General features: G+C 43.4%; 1 protein-coding gene across 5 annotated transcripts; it reads left to right on the forward strand.

The window, feature by feature from the left end:
• The first annotated feature begins 485 nt into the window (after positions 1–485).
• On the forward strand, positions 486–24,181 carry LOC137534908 (oocyte zinc finger protein XlCOF6.1-like). 5 transcript variants are annotated; one of them, XM_068256616.1, is made up of 8 exons: positions 486–554; positions 1,251–1,365; positions 5,585–5,719; positions 5,886–5,969; positions 6,060–6,192; positions 19,135–19,232; positions 19,318–19,459; positions 21,671–24,181. In XM_068256616.1, exons 2-8 carry the CDS (start codon positions 1,288–1,290, stop codon positions 22,552–22,554), a joined length of 1,554 nt encoding a protein of 517 aa, XP_068112717.1. In that variant the 5' UTR covers positions 486–554; positions 1,251–1,287; the 3' UTR covers positions 22,555–24,181. The 5 variants fall into 5 exon arrangements, with proteins under 5 accessions (XP_068112717.1, XP_068112720.1, XP_068112719.1 ...); XM_068256619.1 differs by having other exon boundaries at positions 6,096–6,192; XM_068256618.1 differs by lacking the exon at positions 486–554 and adding an exon at positions 743–784.
• Positions 24,182–25,593: the final 1,412 nt, after the last annotated feature.

A 25,593-nucleotide genomic window follows, 5' to 3' on the forward strand; every position in this document is an offset into this window, starting at 1 on the left:
AGCAGCTTTTTCCCATCCGCCATAAACTTGATGAACTCTGAATCCTCTGTGAAATAATTAACACATAAAATTGTTAAAACATCTGTAATACCTGGCATACTTGTATAATTTCTTCTCTTCCTTCCCTTGTTACTATCACTATGTTCCCTATATGCACCGTGGGGTTGTCATGAAAAGTACTTTCGTTGTGTTACACAATGACAATAAAATGCTTGAATTGAATTGAATACCTACTGTAAGTGACAGCAACGTATGAGAAACGTAATTTATAGCTCATTTTACTCTGGGAGAAATGTACTTCTTATATTTTTTTAAGCTTTTTGGGACAGTTCCTCTTTAAATTTACTGTTGTTAGCAGTTCATGGGAAAGAGTCATAACCAGGCGTTCACATGTAGCTTACAGTTCCTCTATTCACCACGAGATGGCGATTTCACCATTTATGGATGGAACAGGGAGCATAATGACAGAAAGAATGTCTGGCGCAGGCAGGAAGTTGTAGGTGGTGTTGGGAGGAAGTAGAGAAGAGCCATTGCTGGGACTGGCAGTCGAGGAGGTAATAAGATATTATGTTTATATTCGTAGGATAACATAACCTCCCGTGTCCCATCTCCCTTCCCAGCAGCTGCTGCTACCCATAGAGGAGGGTGATGGAGGTCTGATCTGTGAATGATGCTGGATAAGAGGCCAGAGCCATCAGGAAAACATGGGATCTCCTCTCATCCTTCTAATTATTTATTTATAAGAATAATGCCAACATCTTCTGTAATGCTGTATAAATAAATAGTATGTAATGCATACACATCGCATGGGCAGCACAGATAGTGAGTCACTGACTATATCCCCCATTCATATATCTGCAATACAATATAAATCTGCTCATCTGTGGTAAGCCTGTTATGTTACTCCACCACCAGGTATACCTCATGGGGGATTGAGGAAAGTGTTCTGTAACTATACATGTAAATGTATATTGCTGACACATTTGTGTTATGTAGTAACAGCTGCAGTAGACACTGTAGGTGTGTATGAAGGCCAATCACTGAGGATGAAGGGAGCCTTAAAGTTAAACTAAAGACGTTTATTTTGGACAACATATTCATTTCTTGTTTCAGTCAGACTGACATATTAGGCTGCAGAAGAATATAGTATACTATATTAAGCAACATTTAAATTGCGGCACATGTAATATATACCCACCCTGATACATTCCTGCAGTCCAAATCATTTTCAGCTTATTATCTGTCCACAGAGAGAAGCTTCCTGTACCGATCGCATGACCAGTGAGGATGGAGGAGGACTGGAGTCACATGACAGAGAAGGTATTAAATCTAACCCTGGAGATCATCTACCTGCTTACTGGAGAGGTGAGGAGGATTCTGGGAAGTCTGATTAAAGTAAACCTGCAACAAAAAAAGGGGGGAGCCTCCAGATTCCAAAGAGGCTTCCTCCGTCCTCTCCTGCAGTACTGGCTGCCCCTGAAAATACACAGGCAAGCTTGTCGGCGGTGCGAGCTGCAGGATCATAATAAACCTGTGAAAGCTTCGCACAAGCGCACTTGTGGCTTTCATTCAGGCTCAGGCAGAAATAGCCAAGTCTGATCGGATTTGCTCTACTGCACAGGCGTGTGGTGTCTGCCCAGTAGAGCAGATCCGATCAGCTTTGGTTATTTCCACCTGAGCCCCCAAAAAAGGTGCAGGTTTTCCTGCACAAGATTCTCAGGATGGGGGAAGCCTCAACAGGATCCAGAGGCTTCCCCTCCCGAGGTAAGTACCTCCAGGGGCTCTTTTTTAAAATTACAGGTGTTCTTTCAAGAGACTCTGTAACAACATTTTCAGCCTTATTTCTTCTATAAATTCCTATACCTGTTCTAATATGGTCTGGATTACTGCAGCCTATTATAGTTGCACCATCGCTGTAATATATCTAATCTTCTTTTCTTTGTCAAGCTTTGTCAACCCAGGGATAAATGGGCTGCCTCTGTTGTAATGAATACAAGTTATGCCCGCCCCCTGCAGGCTCTGTGTGCTTTGTTTACTCTTCACTCTTTGTGAGGCTGAGGGGGGGGGGAGCTGCCTGCAACTGGAGTGCAGATAATTCACTATGTAATAAAAACTTGTAGTATACTGTAACATATTATATATATATATATATATATATATATATATATATATATATGTATGTATATATATATACACACACACGCACGCACGCACATGTTAGTGTGTGTGTGTGTATATATATATATATATGTATATATATATATATATATATATATATGCGCACACATGCAAAAATCACTTCCTGGTTAGCGGCCACGTTTTTTTGTTTGTAAACACTGCCTAAAACTGGTGATTTAAAGGCCAGGATCGCGGCGGTTAGCGGCAGAAACGGCATAGAGGGATCCAGGAGATCTCAGTGACTCGATTGGTATGTTTTTTTATTGTACAACTTGGACAGTACACATTCTCTTTAAATAAACCTAAGATGAAGAGAATAATAGGATTTTTACTTACTTGGGGCTTTTTACAGCCCTCTGTAGCCTGTCAGCTCACTCAGAGTCCTCCCAGTCTGCTACGCTGCTTTTAAGTCCGTGATGCAGCTGGGTTGCGGGTTGCTTCGCATGCGCTGTTTCTGGCCACGTGCCAAATGTGCATGCGAAGAATGCTCCTAGCCATGGGAGCATGTTTGGGGACAGTGCATACTGCCGGGTCAGTGCATGCGCTCTGGTGCACAACCCAGGCAGGCCACGGTCTTTACTGGAGCTGACGGGATCAACAGAGCGGACCGGGAAGACACTGTGCAAGCTGACAGACTACAGGGGATGTTAGAAGCCCCAGGTAAGTAAAAGTTCAAATATCATCAATCTCATACCAATATAGAAAGTTGTTGTCCTTATTCAAACCGCTCTGCACAACTTTGAACCAATTTATAAATTTTGTTTCTGCTATTAATCGATCATTTGACGTTTTGAAGCCACCCTTCAGGGCAGTGACACGAAGATCATCCATGCTGTGTCCGTTGGACCGAAAGTGTGTAGCAACTGGGAGTCCAGATTTGGTATCATTAATAGTGTGCCTGTGTCCATTCATACGTTTGCGCAGAGTTTGTCCAGTTTCTCCCACGTACATAACATTGGGGCATTTAGCACACATGATCAGATATACCAGATTGGTGGAACCACAGAAAAATGTACCTTGTACTCTGTACTCCTGTTGTGAACCTGGTATCGTTACCCTGTCAGTGGAGTAAGTGTGTCTGCAGGTCCCACATATTTTTTGTCGGCAGGGTGATGTTCCGTTTTGTTGAGGCCTATTCAAAGAACTCCTGACAATCAACCATTTTAGATTGTATGGTTGCCGATATGACAAGAGTGGAGGTTTAGGGAATATCGTTCTCAGTCTGTGATCCTTGTGTAAAATGGGATGAAGTTCCTTAGCAATCCTCCTTAAGATTTCCAGGTGTGGGTTGTAGGTGACAACCAATGGGACACATTCCTCTTTCTGGTTTTGCTTATATTTCAGGAGCTCAGTCCTGGGGATGATGCTGGCTTTCCTGATTTGGGCCTCAGCCATTGGAGGACTGTAACCTTGTTTAATGAAAGTGTTCTTAAGGCGATCCAGGTGCTTGTCTCTGTCCATCCTGTCAGAACAAATCCGGTTGTACCTTATAGCTTGGCTGTAAATTATAGAGTTCTTAATGTGCTTGGGATGAAAACTGTCATGTCTTAGGTATGTGGGACGGTCTGTAGGTTTGCGATACACAGAGGTTTGTATGTTGTTACCCCTGATGTATATGGTGGTGTCCAGAAAGTTAATCTCTGTGTGAGAGTAGGTAAGTTTCAATTTGATTGTAGGATGGAAGGCATTGAAGTTCCTGTGGAACTGGAGAAGATCATCCTCACTTGCGGACCAGATGATTAGAATATCATCAATAAAGCGGAAGTAGGCCATGTATTTTATGCCACATGCATTGAGGTATTCCTCTTCGATTTTGGCCATGAAGAGATTTTCATACTGTAGTGCGAATCGCGAACCCATTACCACGCCCATCTTCTGTAAATAGAGATCCTGTCCAAAAGTGAAATAATTATGAGTGAGAATGAATTTTATCAGTCCAGCAATAGGCTTTACAGTTATGCCCTGACCCTGAAGATATTTACGGCAGGCCGCAATACCATCATCATGGGGAATGTTCGTGTACAGGGACTCCACGTCCATCGTGGCCAATATGGTTCCCTCAGGTACTGGGCCGATGGCTGTCAGTTTGTTCAGGAGGTGGGTGGTATCCTGCATGTAGCTGGGTCTTTTACAGACAAGAGGTTTCAAGATGTTTTCCAGCCACCCTGAGATGTTCTCTGTAAAAGTTCCGCTTCCTGAGATTATGGGCCTGCCTGGGTTTCCCTCTTTATGGATCTTGGGAAGCATGTAAAAGCAGGCTGTTCTGGGCTCTTCAGGGATAAGGGTCCTTACATGTAGTCTGATGTTTGCAGGCAATCTGTTAACCATCCTATTGAGTGCCATCCTGTAGCCTTTTGTGGGGTCCCCCTGTAATTTGGCATAGTGAGCGGTGTTGGATAATTGTCTTTGTGCCTCCTGGATGTAGTCACTGGTGTTCATTATGACTATGGCACCACCTTTATCCGCTGGTTTAATAATAATGTCCTTATTCTCCTTAAGGGAGCTGATGGCCTGTCGCTCCTGTGGTGTTACGTTCTGGGCCAGTGTCTTTCTTTTACTCAGGATCCTGTCAGAGATTCTGCGTCTATATTTGTTGATGTATTTATCCAGGGCCGGGTTTTCTCCTTCTTTGGGGGTCCATCTTTTTTTCTTCTTTTTAGAGCTCACTGCTGCTCCTGCTGTATTCTGTGTGGGCTGTGAGCATGCACACAATAGTTCAGGAGTTTTCCTCATCATTCCCAGCAATCTCCTCTCCTTCCCCTCTTATGCCTGGTAGACATCATGCAATTTCTCATCAGATCGACTCGTCAAATCAATAATTTCCGACATGTCCGATCAGGTTTCCGATCGATTTTGCAATCTATTTTGTACAGAAGGGTTTGGAAAAACAGTTGGAAGCCTAACCGGTCCTGTCGGAAAATATCAATTCGACCCATCTGTCTGACAGGAAATTGCATGATGTGTATCAGGCATTATTCCCCGTCTACTGGTAAAATCATGTGCTGGCTGGCCTGTACAAATAGTGAAGGTTGTGAGGGGGCTGAGCCAGGTGACGTCTTCAGTGCACAGCTCGGTCTTTTTATTTGCTGGATCAGCCATGTCAGAGGTCAGGTAAATGCAGCGTGCCTGTGTGCGCAGGGAAACATTCCGGAGCTGTTATCAAGAGGAGCACAGTGGGGAGAGAAGCTGGAAAGGCGGGATTACTTAATCAGGGTGCGGGGTGCAGGACAGGATACTGAAATCCGTGACAGTCCCGGAAAAATCAGAATGGTTGGGGGTGTAGGTATGCAGTACGTCATTTTCATTTCAATTGATAAACACATCTGATCAGAGAGGTGAGGTGAGGCGGGTTCCGGGAGGTCACTCTTATGCTTTTTTTTTTTTTTTATTTTTTTTTTGTATACAGAATTTTCCCAAAGTGACATTTGGAAATCATGTGACCATCACGGTGCCTCCATCTCATTCCCTGATACCCAAGAGACACACCAAGCAAAAGATTGTGAAAACCACCCACAGGATCGTTGAGCTGCTGGTGGGAGAGGTGAGCAGTGCTGAGAATTATGAGAAATCAGCAAGTGTTTTTTAATTTTATTTTTTTATTGCTGCTTACTGGCTATGGTGTCCTGGATCATTTCCTGCTTAGTTTAAAGACAAGTAATCCCCTTCCCTGCATTGTGTGTCATGGTGCTGAATTCTCTGCATTACAGGATGAGGAGGGGGAGTGTCTGGCAGGACAGAAGGATCAGGAGCAGAACATTGTGGCAGAAGGTCAGATCCCACCCCATCAGCAGGTAGAAGCTCCGTGGACAACCAAAGCTGTTTATGTTATGATGTGTACATTGCCTGCCTTGTTACTGTTATTATTCTGACTATACTTTTAGGGAGAAAGTGTGACTGATTGTAATCCTATTGTAAAGGGAATGGTAAACCAGGAAGATGTGATAAGGAAGAAGCTGTATACAGAAGGATACAAGGATGTGACGGTGGAGAAGCAGTCATCCCTCACTTCAGTGGGTAAGAGACTTAAATATCTGGTAAAGGATAGAGCAGCATGGAGGGTCTGCCTAGATCCCCTATCGCCTTATAATCACAAACTGTGTGCTAGTTGCACTAAAGTTCATTAAGTTTAGAGTAATAAATGCATAAATTACTGCTGCTTATCTCAGTTACTTTACACTTTATGATTACTTTACAAACCATTGTGGTGACTGTTGGCACAACTTCCTCTCTGGTGAAGCCCATGCACCTTGCTGCTGAGTTACCACTGAGTAACAGCTTGCTTCCAGGATATTGAGAAAAATAAAAATAGTATGTGGTATCCCCATGTGAGCTACACTGTGGTGCTCCTCCTCAACTCTAATTACCAGCATTCTGTGCTTGTCCACATTGTGGGAAACGCTTTCCAACCCCATTTCCCACAAAGCATTCTGCCCTCTGCTGTACTGCATTTCAGTGTTACAGTTGTGTTCAACATTATTCAACCCCCACTGAAATTGAGTGTTTTGGCTCGTTTGACATTGATTTTGATCATTTCAGTCATCTTGTTTACAATTAACCACTTCACCACTGAGGGGTTTTACCCCCTGACCACCAGAGCAATTTTCACCTTTCAGCGCGCCTTCCATTCATTCGTCTATAACTTTATTATTACTTATCCCAATGAAATGAACTATATCTTGTTTTTTTCGCCACCAATTAGGCTTTCTTTAGGTGGGACATTATGCCAAGAATTATTTTATTCTAAATGTGTTTTAATGGGGAAATAGGAAAAAATGTGGGAAAAAATTATTATTTTTCAGTTTTCGGCCATAATAGTTTTTAAATAAAGCATGCTACTGTAATTAAAACCCATGAAATGTATTAACCCATTTGTCCCGGTTATAAAACCATTTAAAATATGTCCCTATCACAATGTTTGGCGACAATATTTTATTTGGAAATAAAGGTGCATTTTTTTCAGTTTTGCATCCATCCCTAATTACAAGCCCGCAGTTTATAAAGTAACAGTGTTATACCCTCTTGACATAAATATTTAAAAAGTTCAGTCCCTGAGGTAACTATTTATGTTTTTTTTTTTTATTGTATTTTTTTTTTTTTTTAATTACAAAAAAAAAAAAAAAAAATTGGGGAGTGTGGGAGGTAATGAGTTAATTTATTGTGTAAATGTAATGTTTGTATATGTAAAATGCTTTTAGGGTGTAGTTTACTATTTGGCCACAAGATGGCCACAGAGTGTTTGTTTACATGCGACCTGTAAGCGTCCGGAAGGACGCTTACAGGAAGCAGTAGGAGGCTGGCCAAATCACAATGATCTCGCTGTTTCTGAAAGAAGCAGCAGATCATTGTGGGGGCTTAGATCAACGAACGGGAATGGATTTTCCCGTTCATTGATCTCCGGGCGAGCGGGCGGCGGCGTGCACGAGCGGCGGGTGCGCGCGCACGAGCGGCGGGAGCGCGGACAGCGGCGGTAGCGCGGAAGGTACGGATTTCTCCGTCCCTGTTTTTTTAGGAGGGAAAAAAGGGGCGGAGAAATTCGTACCGCTGGGGGTAAAGTGGTTAAATCAAAGAGGCACTTGTAAGTCAGACAAATATAACATAACATAACATTTATAATGAAATAACCACAAATGTCTTTTCTGTACTCACATCATTATCAGTTTTATTCAACCCCCAAGTGACATTCTTTCTTAGTACTTAGTACAACATCCTTTTCCAGTTATAACAGCTTTTAAACGTGAAGCACCGAATTAATATGTTTTAAAAGTAATTTCAGCTCCGTCTTCTGACGGCGCTGAAGTTACTCCCTGTGCCTGCTATAGCTGTAATTCCTATTACGGCCTATGGTGGCATTCTCTCGCCATCCTCTTGCGCCGTCTGGATCCTCCGCTATTTGGCTTGTAAAGTCCTTCAGTAAAGACCATTCAGAGTATGTGCAGTTCCCCCCCCCCCCCCCCCCCCCATTGTGCTCCAGTCATTGGGAGCATTATGTGCCTGCACAGGAGCAGAACACTCCCAGCGAAAGGAGCGTGATGTAGGCGTGTGTGTGGCCCAGAGCGATGGACTTTATGGGCCGAATAGTGGAGCATCCGTCTCTCTGCAGTTGTCCATTAAACTAATGTTAAGCTTAAAAAAAAATATGGAAAGGAAAGACTCTGGGTCCTATAGAGCCTTTTCACTCCTCTCACGGTCCCGGGGGTCTAGCGATGTCACCACGGTTTGAATCTCCCACCATGAGGGCTTCAGAAGACGAGTGCTCCAGAAGACGGGTGGCTCTGTACTGCGCATGCGTAGGTGCAAGACAGAGCGTGCTAGTGCATGCGCAGTTCGGAGCTGCCAGTCTTCAGGAGCACTCTGGCTTTCTAAGGGTGTGTACAGACATGCGACTATAGTCGTTTAAAACGATCGTTACCGACGGCATTGCCCGACGATCGTTCGTAAAAAGTGCACGATCATTAAAACGACCGACCAACGAGATATGTCGTTGGTAAAGAACGATCCATTCTGCCAGATATTTTCCAACGACCATCGTTCAAAAAGTAATGTCTGTACAACGATCGGTCGTTGATCGTTCGTTCTCAAAGCTTTGCACATGCTCAAACAGTTCTTTTTGACACTTGTGTTTGAAATTAGTTTATACATCATGTTGCGCACGCAACACTCGTTCCAAGATCGTTCGTACACCAATGATGTTCAAAGTAGCCTTTCTTCAAACGATCATCGGCCGATACCTCCTTTAAAGGGACTCCGAGCAGTGCAGAAACTATGGAAAGATGCATATCATTTTAAAGCTCTCTTTCTCCTCTTTCCAATGATATATAAACCACCACCCTACGCCTTTTATTTTTCGCTATTTTCGCGATCGAAATTGCCGCGGCCGCGACTTCGATCGCGAAAATATAGAAAACTAAAAGGCGTAGGGCGACGATTTAGGTGTCGCCAGAAAGAGGAGAAAGAGAGCTTTAAAATGATATCCATCTTTCCATAGTTACATTGTATTACACAGGGCGACTTTTTCTGCTGAATGGAGCTGCTGACTTTGAGAAAAAGTCGCCCTGTGTAATACAATAGAACTATGGAAAGATGGATATCATTTTAAAGCTCTCTTTCTCCTCTTTCTGGCGACATCGTTGTGCTACGCCTTTTAGTTTTCTCTAGTTTCGCGATCAAAGTCGCCACCGCGGCAATTTCGATCGCGAAAATAACGAAAACTAAAAGGTGTAGGGTGGTGGTTTATATATCATTGGAAAGAGGAGAAAGAGAGCTTTAAAATGATATGCATCTTTCCATAGTTTCTGCACTGCTTGGAGTCCCTTTAACATTGTTCGTCGTTAAGAACGAACGATCGTTATCGTATGTCTGTACGTACCCTTAGACTTCCAAAACCTCCTGTGGCAGCACAGAGCAGTATTCAACTGCTTTGCTGGGTGAAAACACTGGAACGTACCCGACAAACAAGTCAGTTCTACAGTTGTGTTCAAAATTATTCAACCCCCACTGAAATGGAGTATTTTGGCCAGTTTGACATTGATTTTGATAATTGCATTGATCTTGTTTACAATTAAATCAAAGAGGCACTTGTAAGTCAGACAAATATAACATTTATAATGAAATAACCACAAATGTATTTTCTGTGCTCACATCATTATCAGTTTTATTCAACCCCCAAGTGACATTCATTCTTAGTACTTAGTACAACATCCTTTTCCAGTTATAACAGCTTTTAAGCGTGAAGCATAGCTTGACACAAGTGTCTTGCAGCGATCTACGGGTATCTTAGCCCATTCTTCATGGGCAAATGCCTCCAGTTCAGTCACATTCTTAGGCTTGCGCGCTGCAACTGCTTTCTTTAAGTCCCACCAGAGGTTCTCAATCGGATTTAAGTCTGGTGACTGTGATGACCACTCCAAAATGTTCCAGCCTTTAATCTGCAACCATGCTCTAGTGGTCTTGAAGGTATGCTTGGGATCATTGTCCTGTTGAAAGGTCCAACGTCTCCCAAGCCTCAGGTTTGTCATGGACTGCATCACATTTTCATCCACTATCTCCTGGTCCTGAAGAGGATTCATGGTACCTTGCACACGCTGAAGCTTCCCTGTACCTGCAGAAGCAAAAACAGCCCCAAAGCATGATTGACCCCCCCCCGCCCCCCCCCCCCCCCACCCTGCCATGCTTCACAGTAGGCAAGGTGTTTTCTTCTTCATAGGCCTTGTTCTTCCTCCTCCAAACATAGCGTTGATCCATGGGCCCAAACGGTTCTATTTTTGTTTCATCAGAACACTATCCCAAAACTTTTGTGGTTTGTCCACATGACTTTTGGCATACTGCAGTCGACTCTTCTTATTTTTTGGAGACAGCAAGGGGGTGCGCCTGGGAGGTTTGGCATGGAGGCCTTCATTACGCAGTGTGCACCTTATTGTCTGAGCTGAAACTTCAGTACCCGCATCTGACAAATCTTTTTTTCAGTTCCTCAGCAGTCACACGGGGACTTTTCTCCACTTTGCGCTTCAGGTAGCGCACAGCAGCCGAAGTCAGCATCTTCTTTCTGCCACGACCAGGTAGCGTTTCAACAGTGCCCTTTGCCTTGAATTTGCGAATAATGCTTCCTATGGTGTCTCTAGGTATGTTTAACATCTTTGCAATCTTCTTATAGCCATTGCCCTTCCTGTGAAGAGAAATCACCTCTTCTCTTGTCTTCCTGGACCATTCTCTTGACTTCACCATGTTTGTAAACACTCCAGTAAATGTCTAGAAGGAGCGGATTATCAGAATAATTTTAAATCTGCCTAATTGGTGCTTATTATGCTTGATTGCTGCTCGTTAACATCCACAGGTGTTTTCAATACCTGATCGAAAACACTTGAATGAACCTCTGTTCTTAAGAGTGGTAGTCTTTAAGGGGTTGAATAATTGTGTCAATGAAGAAATCACACAAAAAAAATGTGATACTGCATTACAAAAACAATTGATATCATTTTAGTTGCATTTGGTTCTTTAAAAAGTCCTTGTAAGATTTCATTCTGAACACAATTACAAATGTACACTAAATTCCCTAAAGCCCTGTACAGCATTGGGGGTTGAATAATTTTGAACACAACTGTGTTTATGGACAAGAATTTAAACTTATGGCAAATAAGTCAGGGGTCTAAGGAAGACCCCTGTGCTCATACACTGGGGGCAGGGTTAATTATCTGTTAGCTTTATAATTTGAGTATTTGAAAAGCATCATAAACCCCATGTCTCCTTATTACTGGGCAACCCAGCATATCAGAGAGTGTCCAAGGAGCTCCCATGTCCACCAAACATTAGCATGGTGCATTCTGAGAAGGTTTTGTGCTCCTGCAAGTTAACCCCCTCATTTACTAGCAGCCAGGTATAACTATAGCTGAGGGGGGTCTGCATGTTAGGCAAGTCTTTTTCAGCTTTTGACGCTCGAGGAGAAAGAGAATGGAAAATTTACAGCTTCATAAACTGTGACTCTGAATGGTTAATATATTGGATTGAGTGTCTGTGTGCAAAGATTTATGTTGAAATGACCACTGGAAATGTAAAGACTGGAATATTGGAGCATGTAAGCAACATAACATGGTAAACAATTTAATAGAGAATTTACAAGTGCCCTTGTAGAACACTTTTCGGGGTGAATCATAATGGGGTTCCGCTGGACCTTAGATTTATGGGCATTTTTAAACTTGCTATAAAAAAAAAAAATAGGAGAGGGGGAAACGAGCAAAATCACTGCACTGAAGCTGCAAATGGATATATTTGCTAAATTCACTGTCCCCTGTGTTGGACGTATCAACAGGATTATTACCTAAACTGCAATATAGTAAGACAACCACAAGATGTCACTGTTAAAATGTGATGATGATCCTTTATGGGATTGCTATTTCCTGTATTCACTATGTGTTCCTCTGTTCTAAGTATGCAGCATTACCTGATGGTTTTGTTTGATTTAACTCTACACGGTTTCTTCAGTAAAGAGTTCAAACTTGTTATACCGGGTGCCTATGTGTGTGTACTGACCACTCTGCTCCATCACCCTGATGGTTTGAATAATGGACTGAATTATGCAGCATTTCTGTGAGAGTAGGAGATACAGGTATGTGGAGGAGGAGCTCCGTACATGAAAGAAAATGAATATGGTTCTGGAGTTCCCCTTTAGGCTTGAACTGTTATCAGTAAATGATGCTGAGTGATGAATTGCATACTGAATATAGACATTAGGAAATGTAGAAGTGAGGCAGAAACTACATGTAGATATTTCCATAACAAATGGTCGCTTGTGGTTGTGATGCCATTAGGCTTTGTGCACATCTAAAATCGCTGATGCCAGTAATTTTTTTTTTCTGCGTTTTTTTTCCCCTCCTGGCACTCCACTTCATGCTACGGTTTTGTACAAAGCGCTTTGTAAGCGCTTTTGCAGAGCGATTGCGTTTTTTCACTTCCTGCCGTCAGTCAGGAAGTGAACTCTCACCCGGAAATGAATAAATACAATGTATTTTTTCATTAAATTGCAAACGCAATTGCCGGCTAATCGTTAGATAAAGAGATTTGTGAGCGTTTTGCATTTTTCCTATACCTTCCATTGTAGCCACAACACCCATGCTAGGCCTATTAAATAAAAAGAGGTAGAGTGCAAAAAGCGTGATATAACCCAAACTTGACAAGTATGTAGAGGGTACAAAAATCATCACTTTAATTCATCAAAGATAGGATAATTGTGAAAAATTGGATGTCAAACAGCCCAACACAAAATCCACCCACCCACAAATAAAACCCAAATGTCCATGGAGCGAGGATCCTTTTATGATGGTACTAAAACTATGGGAGATGCATGTTATCGGCTAATAAGCATCAATAATCCATGTGATCACGGAAACTGTAAGGCATACGGGACACAATTTTCTGCAGCAAGTTCGTTTACAGAGGAGAGCTCTTGTAGTATAATCCACTGTGTAAGTCCCACTCGCAGACTCATGTAGAAAAGCCAAAAGTATGCAGCAGCAGCAAAGCAAAGCAAAGAGGAGGGTCAGCGGATGCAGGGCATGAAGCACAATGGTTAGGATTGCGTAGTTTCATCACAAACAGGGGCAAATCCGCATATTGATTGGTTAGATTACTTGCCTCTTAAGAGAAACAGTCCAGTCACTCCGCAAAGTTTCCCAAGTACCGCTCCAAGTATATCCCCATCCTCCTCACATGCGTGCAAATGTTCCGTGTCCTATGGAGATTGCCGATAACAGAAGCCGGACGCTGGTCCGTTTGGAGGAGATTGCGCTCTCAGCGGGGGTACAAGACCTCGTCTCGCGGGCACATAACCAAACACGCCAGCGTCCGAGCGTGTTTCCTGTAGGTGGAGTGTCAGATCCTCAAGCTCCGCCCACCGACCGGTTTCGCGCATGCGCGCTTCCTCAGGGTGTGGCCAAGACATGGCAATCAATTGTATGTATTCTCACAGCTCTATAGCTCCGCCTGAAAGGCAATTAAGACTTGTAACCAGGCTTTAGAATATCGCAGAGTGTCAGAACAGCGGAGAAGTTGTAAATGGCCAAACTCCCAATCAATAAAGAAAAGGGAGAAAGGAGGGGAGGGGGGAGGGAGAGCAGCTGGTCAGCGCACATGTGTGGTATCTACGTCCCAAGGTAAATGAGGGGGGGGGGGGGGGGAAGAGAAATGCATGCATATAGCATGACGTCACCCATATGAGGGGTGGAGCCACTTGAACCACAATGAATGGTGTATAGGCCTTAAAATCTCCCGCACCAGTATTTCTCTCTCACGCATATGGGGACGAGACACGTCCCAGCACAGGAGTGTGGCTCAAAAGCAAAGGGTCTCCCTTTTTAAAAAGCACTGTAACCCAAAGTCCGCATTATGCCCTACTGGGGCCAAAGTGCGAAGCTTAAAAATCCAACCACACTCCTTCTGTTTAAGAACCCTGTCGAAGTCCCCCCTGCGTGAAGAAATACTCAATTTGTAAATTCCCTTGACCTTTGAACCCGCAAGATCACCTCCATGGAAATCCTTATAGTGTTGGGCCAAAGAGGTTGTATATTCGACATCTTTTGCATTGCGCATATGCTCACCTATCCTAGCCCGCAGGGGACGTGTCATTTTCCCTATGTAGTGCGTTCCGCAAGGACAGGTGAGCATATAGACAACCCCCTCAGTGGCACAGTTAATAAAAGATTCTATCCTGTAGGTCCTCTGGCCAAGTGAATCACAAAAAGTTGCGGTTCGGTCCACCAAAGGGCACACCTGACAATGTCCGCATCGGTACATACCACTGGGAGTAGCTTTTCCAAGCCACGTAATGGCAGTACTTCGTTTAAATTCGCTTTGAACCAACTGATTTTTTAGTGACACAGCCCTCTTAGCGGCCAAATGAGGGTACTCGCCAACCAGGGCCTTTATATCCTCAGCGGCCGTCAGGACTGGCCAGTGTCTATTCAAAATTTCTCTAAGGGACTCCCAGTGGCTGCCATAGGGTGTGGGGATCCTAAGAATAGCTCTCTTTTTAAGGGTCCCAAATTCAGAGTCCCCCCCCCTGGCCTGCCATAAAGTAGGTGCTCCCTATCCAAAGACCAAGCCCTTCTTAGAGCTTTTTTCAAGACCTTATGCGAATAGCCTCTCTCCCTAAAACGGAGATACATCTCTTTAGATTCCTTGGCAAATGACTCATTGGACCCACAATTCCTCCTTAGCCGCTGGAATGCTCCAATGGGGATAGATTTAATTTGACATTGAGGATGGCTGCTCGTAGCATGTAGGACAGTATTACCAGCTGTTGGTTTTCTGTAGCTGGAGGAAACCAGTCTATTACCCAATATGTCAACTCTAAGGTCCAAAAAATTCAGACTAACATTACTAACATCATGTGTAATTTTGATGTTAAAAGAGTTGACATTAAGGTCCCCAAGAAAGGACTGTAATTCCTCCAGGCTTCCTGTCCACAGCATCATGATGTCATCTATATATCTTATCCATAGGGAGGCGTGCTCCTGCCAAAGTGGATGTTGATAGACCGCCTTGCGCTCCCAAAAGCCCAGGTGTAAATTTGCATAGGCAGGAGCACACGCCGCCCCCATGGATGTACCTCGTATCTGATGGTAAAAGGAACCATCAAACAAGAAACAATTGAACCCCAAGATGAATTCCAGCAGTTCAGCCACAAATTCATTGTGGCAACGATACCCCGGGTATGCATCTCGGAGGAAGAAACGGGCAGCCCCGACCCCCCCTCTCATGTGGGATCGAAGTGTACAACGATTCCACATCGATCCCCACAAGAAGGGAGCCGGGGGGCACCACAACCCTCTCAATCACCCCTAGAACCTCAGTGGTATCTCGCACATAGGAGGGTAGGTGTGTAACCAAATCCTTCAATTTTTGATCAACAAACTTCCCCACTCTTTCTAGAGGGCCATTTACTGCTGAGATGATGGGGCGACCAGGGGGTCTGACCGGATTTTTGTGTACTTTAGGTAATATATATATATTGTGGGAATGGTGTATTCAGAAATCACCATATATTCCCACTCATTCTTGGTTAGAACCCCCTGGTCGTATCCAGAATCCAGGAGCGAATTGAGATTGCTCTTAATAATTTCAAAGGGATTATACTTTAGTTTCCTATACGTCTCGGGATCCATGAGCTGTCTTTTAATTTCATTCTGATAATCAACCTCTCTTAGGAGGACAACATTGCCCCCCTTGTCACTTGGCTTAATTATTAGCCCGGGGGCTTTTTGTAGTTCTTGTAGTGCCAACCTCTCAGTCATTGAGATGTTTTGGACAGGGGGGGCAATGCTCCAATTTACCTCCCTTAGGTCTTTTTCTACTAGCTCGAGGAACACCGAAACATATTTGTTAGTAGAAGTGGAGGGCATGAAGTTGGATCTTGGTTTAAGGTTTGTGAAGGAGGGGGCATCAGACCCGCAGGGCCCATCATCATCCATCAAATCGTCACCAAGTTCGTCCATTAGGGATTCAAGCTCCACCAACACCCTTCTGTCATCAACAGAGGGAATGTTTGGGCTATGAGTTGTCTTAAATTCCTCATCTGAGTTCCCAAACATAAGTTTTAATAGCAGTCTCCTCAGGAATAACACAATATCCTTATAGGCAACAAACTCGTCCCCCAAAGCAGTTGGGACAAAGCTGAGCCCTCTTTCAAGAAGACTGATATGTCTGGGCTCAAGGGAGAAATCAGACAAATCGTTCATGCTAGGCCTGAACGATTTTAGGAAAAAATTGAATTGAGCAATTTCTGTTTGAAATTGCGATTTCAATTCGATTCACGATTTCCTTCAAATCAAGTTTTGTCCTCCTTCTGTGCCTGTTTGTTCCCCCTCTTTCTCCCTGTCTCTCTTTTGCCCCCTTTGTGTCTCTGTGCCCGCTTTGTTTCTCTCTATGTCTCTCTCTGTGCCCCTTCTGTGTCTCCTGTGTCTTTCTCTGTGCCCGCTGTGTCTCTCTGTGCCTCCTCTGTCCCTCAAGCTGCATCAGTTCTGGACATAGCTTCAAGCACGAGTCCAGCGATGCCTGTCTATCCACTTCGCCTCCTGCAGACTCTAACGCACGAAATACTTCCTGTATGTCATGTGACAGAGGAACCCAGAGTTTTGCCAAGCACAAGAGCCTGCAGACGACAATAGAGGACGGACATCGTTGGACTCGTGCGGAAGGTATGTCCAATGCTGCGGGCCGCACGTGCCGGGACTTTGGGGAGGTGTGATGCCACGTCTTCAAACGTCCCCATGTGGAAATGACGTGATCGTGATAATTGCCACTTTGACGATTCTGAAATTGTGATCTTGGTGATTGCGATTTCAGTTTAAATTCAATTTATTTTTCAGGCCTAGTACATGCAGCGCTTTGCTGAGCGGAAAGCGGACCAAACGCGCTGATATGAATTATCCCATTAGGATTCATTGCACTAGCAATTTCAGGGCGTTTTTAAAAATCGCTAGTGCTCAAAAAAAAAAAACCAAAATGCCTTAGGTGTGAACAAGCCCTCAAAGTTGCAATCCCCATGCCTGACAAATGTCCCATTAATGCAAATGTAGGCAGTGGTGTGCAAAAATGTCATGCTTATTGATACATGTGCAGTTTTGCAGTAGGAGACTATTTTGACCATTTGCTTTGTAGCGCTGGGTCCCCGGTTCGAATCCCAGTCAGGGCACTATCTGCACAGAGTTTGTATGTTCTCCCCGTGTCTGCGTGGGTTTCCTCTGGGCACTCCGGTTTCTCCCACATTCCAAAACATACAGATAAGCTAATTATCTTCCCCTAAATTGGCCCAAGACTACAATACATACACTACACGATACATACATAGACCTATGACTATGACTATAGTAGGGATTAGATTGTAAGCCCCTCTCAGGGATAGTTCATGGCAAGACTATGGCGTCAATTCACTAAGCTTATCTCCTGTCTTTAATAACGTTTCTAGAGTGGTCACCATGGTGATGAGGCATGTCGTATTCAGGAAACATTTTACCTCAGGCAAACCTAAAGTTAACTCTTCTGTCTTTAAGTTAACTCTTCAATCCTTAAAATAACTCCAGAGTTAAAGACAGGCTGTTTATTAACTGCGTGTGAAAATAACTACAGAGGAGGTAACTTAAGGAATGAAGAGATAAGATAACTCTCTCACTGTGTGGAGGTAAGTTTTCTCTTGCCTTATTATCTCCAGCATGATCTTAGTGAATTGAGGCCTATATATACTCTGTACAGTGCTGCGGAAGGTGACGGCACTATATAAATACTAATTAATATTAATAAAAATGATAAAGTTATTTAAACAATTGAAATATGAATTCCCTGCCCTCCTTGGGAGGAGAGAAAAATAAAGAGCAGCCCAGCCAATTCCCCAGCCAGGAACACCCTGACGAAGCTGGCAGAGGGGCGGACGCAACGCGTAGGTGAACGTGGTCGTGTTCTGCAACTTCAGGTGGATGCTCTCATTGGCTGCAAGTACAGAAGCCTTACAGCTGGCTAGCGTGCGTGCGTTGGATGGTTGGTAGAGCAGCGGTAGTACGGACAAGTGGATCTATTCCTTCATTGGTAGATATCAAGGCATTGTACCTGAGGTCTCGGGTTGGTGAGACGCCTTAATAGGATGTGTGAACCAATTAGTTGCCTGAATAGCTGGTGAACACATCCCGAGATAATCCTCTGAATTGTTACAACAGTGATTTACTGCCTGCATCCTTAGTATCTATTCGTGTCTCCCCTGTCTAAAGACTCTGACATGGTGCCGGTACCAGAGTGGGAGAATGAGGCTCGGATGAGGGGCGCCCACGCGGCTGGCTATTTTAGTTGTTTTTATCAGTTTATGATTGTCTCATTAGAGTGGACCTAAACTCATGAACAGGACACAAGGAAAACACAGATTAATCCACCCTGTTTGTGTTTAGAGTGAAGAGCCTGTCTAATTCACCCTCAAACTGCAAGTAATCACAATTGTAATTTTTCAACTTTCAGCTATTTTCAGCCTCAGCTAATTTGTAAACACAGGATGTTAACCCTTTGTCTGCTTCCATAAAAGCAGGAAGTAGACACACTGCAGATTTATTGTAGGGTTTGTATCAGCTGTAACAAAGAAATGTTTTCTTTTAAAGCAGGGGTGTCAAACTCAAATAAAAAAAAATGGGCCGAACTTGTACACTGGGACCAAGTCGAGGGCCAATCTCAATGTCTACTGGCCACCATCCTCCAATATAAAGTAGTAGTAGAATACAACTTCCGAGGGCAGGGGAGACTTAAGACAAGGTCAATAGTTCATATAATTTAAGTATGGGACACTTAATAGGCTGCCACTGATGAGACAGTAAAACATTCAACCTACTTTGTGAATGTTTAAATATAAAACAAAATCCCGGGATACTCAAAAAATACATTTTTAGGAGTTTCCTGCATGATGCCTTATAAATTTAGTCTGTGTATTTTCAGATGGATTGACCAACAGAAGCCCACCAGAGAGAAGTACAGGTCCTCTTTATTCATGGGATTGTCCACAGGAAGATCCCAACATCCCCTACCATTATCAGGTAGGTGCAACTCTAATGTGACATCAAACTGTGTTGTGCTTCGTTCACATTTTAAAAGACCATTGTTTTTGTCTTCTGGTTTAAGCAACAAGAACACATAAGAATGAAAGTTGTGGTTAAAGAGGTGACAGAGAAGACATATAAGAAGGGTGATCAGCAATCTATGGAGGTGGAAGAAGTAATGTGGACTATTAAGGAAGAGGAATGTTTTCCGGATATCAGAACCAGTAAGTAAACTCATTATAGCATCCTAATACCAACAAATGAGGAGGAGATACTGTACACCATATGAAAGGCCCATCTCCATTCCTCAGTATAACATCATAGTACCAACAAATGAGGAGGAGATACTGTACACCATATGAAAGACCCATCTCCATTCCTCAGTATAACATCATAGAACCAACAAATGAGGAGGAGATACTGTACACCATATGAAATGCCCATCTCCATTCCACAGTACATCATCATAGTACCAACAAATGAGGAGGAGATACTGGACACCATATGAAAGACCCATCTCCATTCCTCAGTATAACATCATAGCACCAACAAATGAGGAGGAGATACTGTACACCATATGAAAGGTCCATTTCCATTCCTCAGTATAACATCATAGCACCAACAAATGAGGAGGAAATACTGTACACCATATGAAAGGTCCATTTCCATTCCTCAGTATAACATCATAGCACCAACAAATGAGGAGGAAATACTGTACACCATATGAAAGGCCCATCTCCATTCCTCAGTATAACATCATAGCACCATCAAATGAGGAGGAGATGCTGTACAATATATGAAAGGTCCATCTCCATTCCTCAGTATAACATCATAGTACCAACAAATGAGGAGGAGATGCTGTACAATATATGAAAGGCCCATCTCCATTCCTCAGTAGAACATCATAGTACCAACATATGAGGAGGAGATACTGTACACCATATGAAAGGCCCATCTCCATTCCTCAGTAGAACATCATAGTACCAACATATGAGGAGGAGATACTGTACACCATATGAGAGGCCCATCTCCATTCCTCAGTATAACATCATAGTGCCAACAAATGAGGAGGAGATGCTGTACAATATATGAAAGGCCCATCTCCATTCCTCAGTATAACATCATAGTACCAACAAATGAGGAGGAGATGCTGTACAATATATGAAAGGTCCATCTCCATTCCTCAGTATAACATCATAGTACCAACAAATGAGGAGGAGATGCTGTACAATATATGAAAGGCCCATCTCCATTCCTCAGTAGAACATCATAGTACCAACATATGAGGAGGAGATACTGTACACCATATGAGAGGCCCATCTCCATTCCTCAGTATAACATCATAGTACCAACATATGAGGAGGAGATGCTGTACAATATATGAAAGGCCCATCTCCATTCCTCAGTATAACATCATAGTACCAACAAATGAGGAGGAGATGCTGTACAATATATGAAAGGTCCATCTCCATTCCTCAGTATAACATCATAGTACCAACAAATGAGGAGGAGATGCTGTGCAATATATGAAAGGCCCATCTCCATTCCTCAGTATAACATCATAGTGCCAACATATGAGGAGGAGATACTGTACACCATATGAGAGGCCCATCTCCATTCCTCAGTAGAACATCATAGTACCAACATATGAGGAGGAGATACTGTGCACCATATGAGAGGCCCATCTCCATTCCTCAGTAGAACATCATAGTACCAACATATGAGGAGGAGATACTGTACACCATATGAAAGTCCCATCTCCATTCCTCAGTATAACATCATAGTACCAACATATGAGGAGGAGATACTGTACACCATATGAGAGGCCCATCTCCATTCCTCAGTAGAACATCATAGTACCAACATATGAGGAGGAGATACTGTACACCATATGAAAGTCCCATCTCCATTCCTCAGTATAACATCATAGTACCAACATATGAGGAGGAGATACTGTACACCATATGAGAGGCCCATCTCCATTCCTCAGTAGAACATCATAGTACCAACATATGAGGAGGAGATACTGTACACCATATGAAAGGCCCGTCTCCATTCCTCAGTATAACATCATAGCACCAACAAATGAGGAGGAGATACTGTACAACATATGGAAGGTCCATCTACATTCCTCAGTACAACATCATAGTACCAACAAATGAGGAGGAGATACTGTACACCATATGAAAGGCCCATCTCCATTCCTCAGTATAACATCATAGCACCAACAAATGAGGAGGAGATATTGTACACCATATGTAAGGTCCATCTCCATTTGGGGCCATAAGAATTTCATGCATATCCAGCATTCTCCATTGTGCCATATCTGGTTTAGCTTTGCCAGTGATGTGATTGAGATTAGTGACAGAGGACTACAGTATAGTCACATAACAACATGACACAGTAACGGTATCACATTATCATTTTTCCTCCAGCAGGGGGAGATGATGTTGGGAACACCTTAGAGGAACATATTATGTCACATCCGGATGATGCTGCAGAAGATAATGATGTCACACAATGTACTCCAGAAGGAAACCCCATCAGTAGAAACACCAATTACAGTACAGATAGAGGAATGGTTCTCTCTGGCGGTGAGGAGGCTTCTCCTGCTTTTACAGACAGAGGTGGACAGAGACATAAGATTTTTCTGGGATCTGAATTGGATAAATGTTTAGCATCTACATCATTTGTTGCTGAGGATAATCTCTCATGCGAGCCTACATTTCCATGTTCAGAGTGTGGGAAATTGTATATTTCTTTGAACCGCCTCATTAGACACCAGAGAAGCCACACAGGTACCCATCTTGTCTCATGTGTAGAGGGTGGAGAAAGTTTTTCTCTTGAAAAGGACTTCAGCAGACACCAGAGAATTCCTACCAATGAGTGGCCTTTTTCATGTTCAGAGTGCGGGAAGTGTTTTCTTCAGGAAGCAGACCTTACTAAACACTGGAAAAGCCACACTGGTGCTCGTCCCTTTCTCTGTTTAGAGTGTGGAAAACGCTTCACTGTTAAATGCAATCTTCTTCGACACCAGCAAACTCACACTGGAGAGCGACCATTTTCATGTTCAGAGTGTGGGAAACGGTTCATTCAGAAAGGAGACCTCATAAAACACTGTAGGATTCACACGGGTGAGCGGCCATTTACATGTTCAACTTGTGGGAAAAGTTTCAATCAGAAAGGAGTCCTTTCGAAACACCAGAGAATCCACACAGGTGAACGCCCCTTTTCCTGTGCAGAGTGTGGGAAATGCTTCATTCAGAAAGGAGCTCTTGTGAAACACCAAAAAAGCCACACAAATGGAGCTCAGTATTGAGTGTGCACCACTGTTCAGTGTGCAAGAACTGCTTCTCTGAGAGCAAAGTCGTTGTTATGGTGTGGATGTTCAGTGGTATGCAAATACTTTTGAGTTAATGCAGAGTTATGCAGATTTGTATACAAATGTATTCAGGTGACAAATGGATAAATCCTATCCCTATTTTTAACCACATCAGATTCCGGGGTCTTTGTCCCTAAATGTCGGTTTCACACTACAAACTGGTGGTGCGGGACGGCAGGCGCACCGCATTGCCAAAAAACAGGCCTTCGCTGAGTTTTGGGGAATACCACGTTACTCCCCGGTATTCCCCATCTGGCATTGGGCCATGCAGGAAGTGACACGCGCTTGCCGTTACTTCCTGCTTCGGGGTAATACGGAAGTGCACGGAAGCTTATTGTAAAAATACGCTTCCGTGCATGCGCTCTGCGACGTTGCATCGACCATTTTTTTAATTTTCCCACATCGCCCTAGACTAACATGACTTCCGGGCGGACGCAGATCGCCGCAACTCTCTGCAGATCACCGCACTGTAATGTAATTCTGGACCTGTGTCGGGCATGCTGCGAAAATCTCACTTACATCGCAGCGTGATGTCACAGTATGAAAGTCTCCATAGACTTTCATTGCCCGGCAGTGGTAAAAAATACTCCACCGCCCCAGTGTTAAAGGGCCCTAAAGTGCACAGAGCAGCATTATTACTTTTTCAAAAATGAACCTCCTATTAGGGAGGTTCTTACTACTATGAGCGACTGGGGGTCAGGGATGCACCATTACTTACCTACAGGGTGCTGATCCTCCAGTCTCCAGCCCACTTAGGATCTTTCATTTTCTCAAGCTAACCGCAGCTGTTGTGGGCATTTTCCTGGCGGGGGTCATGCGTGCACGCACGCTGCGATGCCTACTGGGAGATGTAGTTCTCACATCGCTCGCACTACATCTCCCAGCATGCATCGTGGTGTGCATGCTTTTAACCCTCGCCTGTAGCAATCATATGCGATCACTAGGGTAGGGGCCATGAATCTTGTAAGCCAAGTATAGGAGACACAAGGGGTTAAAGGGAACCTAAACTGAGAAGGATATGGATTTTTCCTTTTAAAATAATATCAGTTGCCTGACTCTCCTGCTGATCCTGTATCTCTAATACTTTTAACCACAGCTGCTCAACAACAAGCATGCAGATCAGGTGCTCTGACTGATGTCCAGACTGGATTAGCTGCATGCTTCTTTCAGGTGTGTGATTCAGCCACTACTACAGCCAAAGAGATCAGCAGGACTGCCAGGCAACTGGTATTGTTTAAAAGGAAACATCCATATCCCACTCAGTTAAGGTTCCCTTTAATTGGTTAGATTGGGGTTAACAATTTACTACAGAAATAAAACTTACATTTTTTGTGTGATAATGGCCTTGATTCGCTAACCGTAATGCACTTGAATAGCACGAGCTATATCCTTTTGCGGCTGCTAATAAGCTAGAGCAACTTAAAGGGGTTCTGTGGAGTCTTGCAATAAACAAAAACAGACACTTACCTGGGGCTTCTATCAGCCCCCTGAAGCCATGTCCCACGCCATCCTCCTCCGATCACTTGTTCCCCGCCGCCGGTCCCGGTCTAATTACACATGTCACACGGCCGCGCGCATGTGCGCTCCTGCTTGCGTCTCTGGGAGCTTACTGCGCAGTACAAGATAACCTCGTACTGCGCAGTAAGCTCCCGGAGACGCGAGCGAGAGCGCACATTATTCGTCTTATTATTCGTTGACGAATACTTGACTGGTTCCGGCGGCAGGGAATGGGTGATCGGAGGAGGACGGCGCGGGACATGACAGCTAATGTTGTATCGATACCACAATACTTCTAGCACGGCCGTTACTATGTTAATTAACATACTGTATTAGCGGCTGCGCTAGTGAAGTATCCTGGTAGCAATATATCACTTCCGCGTGGCTAGTGTAAGTATCGGCCATTGCTGACTTACGCACGCTGCCACTAGCGCGTGTAGTGTGCACAGCTATATCATTAAGTCGCGCTAGGTTATTAGCAGCCGCAAGGGGATATAGCTCGCGCTGTGAAAACGTGTTACGGTTAGTGAATCAAGTTCATTGTCACTATAATACCTTTTTTTTTTTTTTTTTTTTTTTCTACAACTTTTTTTTCGTAAGATTCCTTAAATGGTAACTGGTGTTTGCTATGGCAGCAATGAGTCATTGTTGAATAGGTGCGGGATATAATTGAACTTTAACATCCAAGAACCTTAAGTGGTTAAGCTGAATAAAGTTGCATGAAAAAATTAATTCTAGTTCTGCTCTTAAAGGGAATATGAAGTGAAAATACATTCATGATGATGTGTGTAGTACTGCTAATAAATAACAGTATTAGCACAGATATGAGTCTTCTATTGTTTCCAGTACAGGAAGAGTTAAGAAACTTCAGTTGTTATCTATGCAAAAGAGCTTCTTTGAACTCTGCGACTTTATAAAGTCGTGGACAGCACTGTTTTTTAAAGCACTTATCTCTACTGTCTCATTTTTTTGTTTGTTTGTTTATGGTTTGTCTGCACAGAAAAGTTCAAAGGGTCACTAGCCTGCTCGGTAAAATGATTTAAAATGCTGAGTGTATCGTGGAAAGAAAATGATGCAATGTTATTAAACAAAAAGCTATATGCTTGAAAATAAAAATATGACATTATTTTCTTTGCTACTAATTTTCTATCAATTATCTGTATTACACAACCAATTAATTATATCATGAGGGTTTTTTTTTTTTTTTTTTGCTTCAGTATCACTTTAATTATTTTATCTCATTGAACATATCTATGAAAACAAACCTGTGACTTATGAAAATAAACAGTCAGATACTTACCTCTGTAGCAAGGCTGGGCTTCTTCCGCCCCTAGGCCAAGTATGTTGTGGCTCTCCATCTATATGCAGCAGTGCCCCTCCCATTTCATGTGTAGCCCCCCCCCCCCCCTCTTTAATGTGTATCATCCATGTACAGCAGCCCCCTCCCATTCCATGTGCAGCCCCCTCTTCCATGTGTAT

Source organism: Hyperolius riggenbachi, chromosome 10, assembly GCF_040937935.1.
Source record: "Hyperolius riggenbachi isolate aHypRig1 chromosome 10, aHypRig1.pri, whole genome shotgun sequence".
Lineage (NCBI taxonomy): Eukaryota > Metazoa > Chordata > Amphibia > Anura > Hyperoliidae > Hyperolius > Hyperolius riggenbachi.

Excerpts from the sequence above, each read along its gene's own strand:
- LOC137534908 (XM_068256616.1), top strand. The coding sequence starts at position 1,288 with ATGGAGGAGGACTGGAGTCACATGACAGAGAAGGTATTAAATCTAACC. Across the intron at positions 1,366-5,584 it reads TCTACCTGCTTACTGGAGAG|AATTTTCCCAAAGTGACATT; the intron begins GTGAGGAGGATT and ends TTTTGTATACAG. Across the intron at positions 19,460-21,670 it reads TTTTCCGGATATCAGAACCA|CAGGGGGAGATGATGTTGGG; the intron begins GTAAGTAAACTC and ends TTTTTCCTCCAG.